This window comes from Elephantulus edwardii, unplaced genomic scaffold (assembly GCF_000299155.1).
Source record: "Elephantulus edwardii isolate Elephantulus edwardi_28Jun2011 unplaced genomic scaffold, EleEdw1.0 scaffold00048, whole genome shotgun sequence".
NCBI classification, from domain to species: Eukaryota; Metazoa; Chordata; class Mammalia; order Macroscelidea; family Macroscelididae; genus Elephantulus; species Elephantulus edwardii.
Genome location: NW_006399798.1, coordinates 15,566,901 through 15,574,468, shown reverse-complemented (window position 1 = coordinate 15,574,468; position 7,568 = coordinate 15,566,901). Strand labels below are relative to the sequence as shown.

Genomic DNA, 7,568 nt, shown 5'->3' with positions numbered 1-7,568 from the left:
TGTAAATGTTTATGAAAATTAATAAAATATAATTATAGAAAAAAAAAGAAAAAACAAATGTTGGTCCAATCAGTGGTTTTTAACATTTTTTTTCTAACTGGAACCTTCTCTTCACACAAAATCTAAAGCAGAATCTCATTATATAAACCAGATGAATGCTGTTTCATTAGTAGAAATAGAATTAATACATTCACATTTACTTATTATAAAGACATTAAGGAGAAGCACCAGGGCCCTCTGCCCAAAGCAGCTGTGTGGAGGCAGCCTCTGGGCTGTCCATGGTGTCAGCCCAGCCTCACCATCTCACTGAACTCTGTACTTGTTCAAGTTGCACAAGTCCTCAATTCTAATTTGCACAATGGAGTCCCTGCCAATGGACCAGTGTTGAGCAGTGGGCTTCATAATCCTCGCAGACTCAGCAGCAAGTTGGACGAGGCAGGAGACAGCCAGGGCAAGCTCTGTCCACGGAGTGAAGCTGGCCGTACAGGACTCCGGCGTGGCCTTGGGGCTGCAGGGCTGAGGAAGCAGCACACCCGAGAGTTCCATTTGCATTCCAAGTTTTAAAACAGAGAAAAGCATATTTATAAATGCACTTAGAACGTGCATGTGCAGAAATCCTGAAAACTACCCCTGGACTTCTAGGCTTTCTCGTATCATAGCCAGCCACTGGCCTGATGAACCGCAAAGGCTCTGTCAGGCTATTCAATTCCATTCCTCGATAAGATAAAGATTCACCCTCCACGTCAGTGACCTGGGCCCAGTTCTCAATGGACCACACACATGGCCACCACCCCTCACCAGGGGGGCTTGGGTGTTGCTCTGAAGCTAAAGAGGTTTCAGCAGAGCTTCCACCATAAGACGGACTAAGTAGAAGGACCTGGTGATCTTCAGAAAATGAGCCGATTAAAAACAGGCTGCTCACTGAGGTCCTACATACTTCCACCATGGAGCCGGCACAGGACCAGCTAACATTAGGTTCCTCCGTGCACGGGATGCATGCGGCTGCCACAAGTCCAGGCTCACTAGTCAGCAGCAGCCAACAAGAATCCATCTGCTCGATAAAGTTTGTCTCTGTTGGCTGTTGCATTTGTTACACTTGCTCCACGTTAGGCTACAAATACAAAGACACTTTGGTCATAATGTTGTCACCGATAGGTGCTGTCCAGCCAACTTCTTTTCACAATGACTGTGCAGTAGATGGAAACCCTCCCCACCTGTGTGCTGAGGCCCACTGCTGAGGCCACTGTGCTGACCTGTCTCACTGTGGGTTTTACTTTCCTTCAATGACCCTCTTCTTCTCCTTGCCCGGGTGGTGGTGGGGTGGCTACCTCCTGCTGACAACACGCAAAGTGTAAGAGGAAGTCTCATCACCAGTGCCTCCAGGGAGCACTCTGGTTACCTTCTTCCAAGATGGATTTGTTTGTCCTTCTGGCAGACCGTGGAATAATCAATTCTTAGAATCAACATCAGAACTCGAGAGCATCAATTCTTCTTCTTCGGCTTTCCTTAGTCCTCGTCCAACTTGCATGTGCACATGAAGCAAACTGAGAAGATGATGACTTGGATCGGGCACATCTTCGGTTTCTAAGTTGACGTTCTTGTTCTTTAGCTCTTTTAAAGAGGCTCCTGGCAGCAGATCCGCCCAGTGCCCCATGCCATTTGATTTCTAACTCCTGTCGCCATGGGTGTTGATCGCATATCCAAGGAAAACGAAATCCCTGACAATGTCAATCTTTTCTCCATTTCTTACACTGCCTACTGGTCCAGTGGTGCAAACTTTTGTTTCATGTTGAGGTGACATAATAGAAGTCACTGATGAATGGAAATACGGTGACATTTCCATTTCTCTTCCCTGTCAGAGTAGAAGAACTAGTGACTGCCCGTTTACTATTCTAAAAGCATCAACTTTTATTTACCTAAGGGAAAGCATCTGAAGAATCCTAATTTAAGAGCAAAGAGTTTTCTGTAATTGGTTTCCTTTTCTCATGGTGTTTGATGAAGACCCACTTGTGGCAAACGAGGAGGATGGAAAAGCCTCAGTGTCGTCCACCGAGAAGTCCTCAGGGATTTCTTCCCAAGCAGACTGACAGGGCGTTTTTCCACCCATAAGCACGCAGCAGGGATGAACTGCAGGCAGATGTTCTCCTAGTTTTTATTTTCATTTGGGTTTCAGTGTTAAGGAGCGCCTACTGGATTTTTCCACAGTCCACCCACTAATTAGAGGCATCGGAAGATAATGACTATGGTTGCTCTGCTTATTCTGAAGCCCAATGTGGGATGTGGAGGTGGGAGTCTTCTCTCTATGCTCGAGAAGGCCCCTGCTCCGGGGTTTGACTAGCCTCAACTTTGAAGAGACTGAAGATTCCTACCACTCAAAACAGAGGAAAGCATATTTTCATTTATTTGTAGCTTTGCAACCAGGCAATGGAATCATTTATTAAGTCGGAACAGAGACAATGGAATGAATCTACACTTTTTTAGTCGATTGCCTCTCTTGGTTACCCAGTGCCGCTCTAACAGAATGACCACAAGCAGATGGTTTTACCAAATAGAGACGCACAGTTTAGGAGCCCAGATTCAGGGCCAGGTCTAAGGGAAGGCTGCTTTCTCTGTCCATTCTGGAAGAAGGGCCTTATTTCTTTCAGCATCCACAGACATGGCATTTCATCCCTTGGAGATCTCCCTGTGTTCTGGCCCTCCCCAGGGTCAAGGGACTCCCTCCCACAGGGACCCGAGTCCAGAAGGATGCCCACCACTCCGAGCATATCTTATGTGGGGGCACTGAGGTCACCCATCTGTGTTCAACTCCAGGCCATACCCAAGGAAACTCCCCTTCCTAAGATCACCGCTGTGATGGTTTAAACTCTTAGTCCTTCTGCATCTATTTACTTTGTCAAACTATGGGGAAATTGCTACACAGCTTCCATGTTATAGACATGTATTTTTTGGGGAATACAATTCAATGGAGAACAATGGATACCTTGACCAATGGACTAGAGAGTTGGGCTGGTGTCACTTACGACCCTCAGCTGCTCAGGAAGCCCTATGGGGGGCTTCACAACCTCCCTGTCCACCGGAAGAGAACACTTACTGTCACATTTCATCCCTTGGTGGATGAGTCCATACAGCAAGGACCCGCAGTGATCGCAGAACGTCGGGCTTCCATACGTGTGGATTTTGAACTTGTGCTTGCTCCTCGGGTCCTGGGGGGAGAAGAAGCATGTCTGTCATTCATCCTAGCCATGAAAGGACCTTGCTTTTCAATTAAGCTAAGCTCTGGCCTCACAAGTCACCATGGACCTTTCAAGGTTTGGCAGTAGCAGGGCCAGGCATCCTCTCTGAGTCCCTCAGCGGGTGACGGAGAATTTCTGCCACCAAGCATTTGATGAGCTTGGCCAAACTGGAGTGTGTAATGAATGCCTACATTTCCTCTTCTTTCCAGTATAAGGTGTACATACCTGGCTTTCTGCCACATGCAACAACACCCTTGATGCCAAGCACAATGCCTTAGACATCTCAGTGTCTGTACCCCGACACCCCAATGCAGGCACAGCCCACCCAAACAGAGCAACCACAAAATATGAGGGTGTATTTGCTGAGTCTGCCTGATGGACCTCCCATTGGTGGTGGGCCTGAAGTCACTCAGAACTCCAGGATAAATGTGATACGACTTCCTGGAGCTTCACTGTACCCATGGAAGGGGTCTTTAAACATAAGGCTTCTTTGAAAGAAAAACAATGAGCACTATAAACGAGAATTTTTATTTGTGCTTTTAAAACAAAGGTGGCCATTTTGAAGATGTTCAGAGGTCCTCAGGGTTGCCCTGCATCCTGTCCAGACTCAATGACTTTGCTGTTCTTACAAAACCCACTGCCCCTGAGTCACCTTCAACTCGTAGTGCCCCTCTGCTGAGTCTCCGAGATGGCCTCATATTTCTCTTGCAAAGTGGCAGCACTGGGCTGCGAATCATCAACCTTAAGGGTGGCAGCCCAATAGATAGTGCATAAAGCCACCAGTTCTCCTGGGACGTCGGTGAGTGTGGTTGGGGAAAGCTTTAAAGTCCAAAGACTTTAGAATCCTTCAAATGGCTACCACGTGCAGAAGGATGAATCCTTTCGAGAGCTCTGTGTGCGGTAAACATCTTCTTTAAGTAAAATTAAAATAGGCCTTGGATCCAGACAAAACGATCCAAAAAGGGAAACGATTTGTGCCGCCAGCTACCAGAGACCAGCACCCTCTGTGTCTTGATTTTGAACATGACTTTCTGTGTGGTGATTGATGTTAAAGCAGGTGGACACTGGTGTCTCAGCAACGAGCCACACACACTCACATCTGGCGTGTGTGCAGGAGGAGACCCTCTCCTGTTCCACAACATGACTGCACACCCTGCGTGCCAGGCCTGGGACGAGAGCCTGAAGTTCATTCACTCACTAGGCCTCTCCAGCAGCTCCGTCTAGTCTGTAGGGTGGAGCTGCATTCTGTTGCCTTAATTCAGCTGCTGCCGGGTGCCATCGAGTCAGGACTGACTCGTAACGACTTTCTGGGACAGCAGAATTATCCCGCATGGTTTTCTAGGCTATTTGCTTCTAAGAGCAGATTACCAAGTGTTTGCTCTCGAGGGGTAGATAGCTGACGGGTTTGAAATATCAACCTTTTGGTCCACAGCTAAAGGCCTAATCTTGCGCCACCTGAGCTCCTGACTTCAGCTTGTGTTCTTAATTGTTGTTATGTGTCATCAAGTCACTTGCTACTCATAGCGACCCTATGGAAAGCGGCTCTGAACCCTGCTCTATCTTGAGCCAATGTCATTGTCTCCAACACTCTTACCCCCATTACCCCAGTCACTGAGTCAATGAATCTCATCCAGGGTCTTCCTCTCCTGTGCTGTCCCTCCACCCTCCCAAGCATGATGTCTCTCTCCAAGGACTGCTTCCTTCTTGCAACATACCCAAGTATGTCAGATGAAGCTTCAGGATCCTTGTCTCTAAGGAGTAGCCTGGTTGGTTAATCAACAGAACCAACCCAGGAATCCTTTCTACTCTCCACCTCTTCCCCTTATTCAAAACTGACCTCATTCTCCAGGACCCAGACTGTACAGAGACACAAAGAAGGCTGTCCTTGCTATTCACCTCCTAAGGGCCTAACAGACGTGGTTCAAATCCCCAGCTGCTCCATGGGAGAAGGATGGGCAATCTCCTCCTGTGTGATTAACTGCCTCTGAAGACCCACTGGAGGGGCAGCTGTGAGGCAGTTCTGACTTGACAGAACACAACAACAACAAGGACCTCAGGCTTAGTGATTTAAGAGAGTGTCAATGCTAACTTTGACTCATATGATAATTCACATTGGTTGTTAAAAAATATTTCAATTGTGATTTTAATAAAAGTTGAAAGAAAAGTTGGAACTTTCATTCATGTTTTGAGTGATTTATACACTGACAACTTTTGGAATGTCTCTAGCATGCAGAAAAGCATAAATAACATCAAATGCCAGTTTTGAGAAATGTTAGCATTTCCCTCTCTTTCGCTGTATAATTACTAACCTGTTTTAACAGCAATGTTAATGATCTTTCCAAAGTCAACTAAAAAGTGAATTAAGAAATCTAGCTAGAACTCGACCACTGTCTTTCTATAACAGTGATTCCACTACACATTCCAGAGACATACCCAGAATAAGGACTGGTTCTCTTAACACATTATTTTTCTTTCTTGTGATTTAAAAAAAAAAGGCCATCCCTGTCTGTTTTGTAGATAAAGTTTTATTGGTACATGGCTATGCTCACTGATTTACACACCATCTATGGCTGCTCCTGTGAACGATTGCAGACCTGAGTTGTTGTGTCAGAGACTGTGTGGTATATACAGCCCAGTATATGCTATTATCTGGTCCTCTACAAAGAGCATTTCTCTGTCCCTGCAATACGGTGATCAGGAGCTGTTGAGTCAACTTCCATTCCCAGTGACCCCAAAGGGCAGAGCAGAACTGCCGAAAAGGGTCTGCAATCGTCATGGAAACAGGTCTTCTAGGTCTTTCTCTCATGGGAGATCTCAGAACCACCAAATATTTGGTTGACAACTAAATGCTTAACTATTTGCACCACACGGGCTCCTAAGCCCTGCCTTCTTGCACTGCCATTGAGCTCATCCCAACTGCGACCTTATTGGACAAAACAGAGGTGCCTCATCATGTTTTTTGAGGCTGTAAATCTTAAAGGGAGCAGGTGGCCTCTCCTTTCACCTCAGTCTCTGTAGCATTTTTCAAAGTATGATCTCTACAGCGCATCAACATCACCCAGCACTTGGTAGAAAGAATATAACTTATTTATTTGGCCCCTTCCTAAACGAAGTGAATCAGAAACTCTAGCAGTGGGATCCAATGAGCTGCATCTGCACAAGCCCTGTAGGTGACCCTGGGGACAGAAGGTGAACAGAAGACAGGCCCACTGCTTTGGAAGGTCACTCAACAAATATCCAGTAAACACCTAATGTGTGCTTAAGAGCAAGCGGATGTAGATGACTGACACACTCTGGAGGCAGGTCATGAGTTTATCTACTCAAAGTCTCTCATGAAGCTAAAGTTAATACGGTCTGAGAGGTGGCCTTATACTCCCCTCACTAAAGAAGCCCATCAAGTTTCCAACTATGCCAGGACATCAGAGAGAGAGAAGGCTGAGCAATCGGGCCAATGACAGGATCAACAAAAAGCTCCCTGTTTGGCAGTAAAGATTGTGTCCTACAGCGTGGAGGACACAGTGGACGCCGGAGGAGAGGGCACAACCCATCTCCCCTGCGGAAAGGAGGCACCGACAGCTAACACTCAATAAATCAAGTATGGCAGCTCCCGCGGAGTTCTGGGGAGGATGCCACGTGCCAGGAGGCCCCAGGCGGCTGTCTTGCTGGTCAGCTGTCAGAGAGATCTCAGCTGACATGGCTCCCGGACAACGTGTGTGTCACTTTTCAGGAAAACATAAGCCTTATTCATCCAGTTCCTCAGCTGGGATCTTCAGGCTCGGAAGGTGTAGGAAGAGCAGAAACCATCGCTTCTCCCACCTGCAAATGCCTGGAGCCCGGCCAAGTCTTGGAATCCCTGACAGCCCAGAGTGACATGAGTAGCCACTAACCTCGCCTATGAGTAACAAGGCCGGCAACAGCAGCAGAGCCCTCCTGGGGATCAACAAGTGCAAGCAGACGCTTCACAAAACCCGCATCTCGTTTGAGAGACTCGGGAACAGCAGTCACCAGGATTGCACAGATCTTCACATGGACCCAGCTTTGCCTCTTAGAAACCATGTGGCCTTGAGAAAGTCATGCCTCTTATTCATAAGGAGCTGTGCTGGTAACCCAAAGGCACGTGGTTTGAATCTACCAGTAACTCAGCAGGAGAAAGATGGGCAATCAATTCCTGTGCCATTTACTGCCTCTGAAAACCTAGTGGACGGTCAGCTGTGGGTCAGTTCTGACTTGATGTCATATAACAACAACAATGCCAGCTCTGCCTATGCCATAGGCAGGGTCACACACCAGCTTACAGTAGGCAAAGTTCGGATGGGTTTATACCTTGGTACACGT

The 7,568-nt window shown here is 47.1% G+C and overlaps 1 protein-coding gene across 1 annotated transcript in view; it reads right to left on the bottom strand.

Annotated features, from left to right (window-relative positions):
* The window catches only part of PRKCA (protein kinase C, alpha), a 289,399-nt gene that overhangs the window by 152,213 nt on the left and 129,618 nt on the right, over positions 1-7,568 (bottom strand). Inside the window, exon 2 of the mRNA XM_006886263.1 lies at positions 3,092-3,203. Within this exon, the coding sequence (XP_006886325.1) occupies positions 3,092-3,104 (13 nt within the window). The 5' untranslated portion in view covers positions 3,105-3,203. The remainder of the gene's footprint in view (positions 1-3,091; positions 3,204-7,568) is intronic.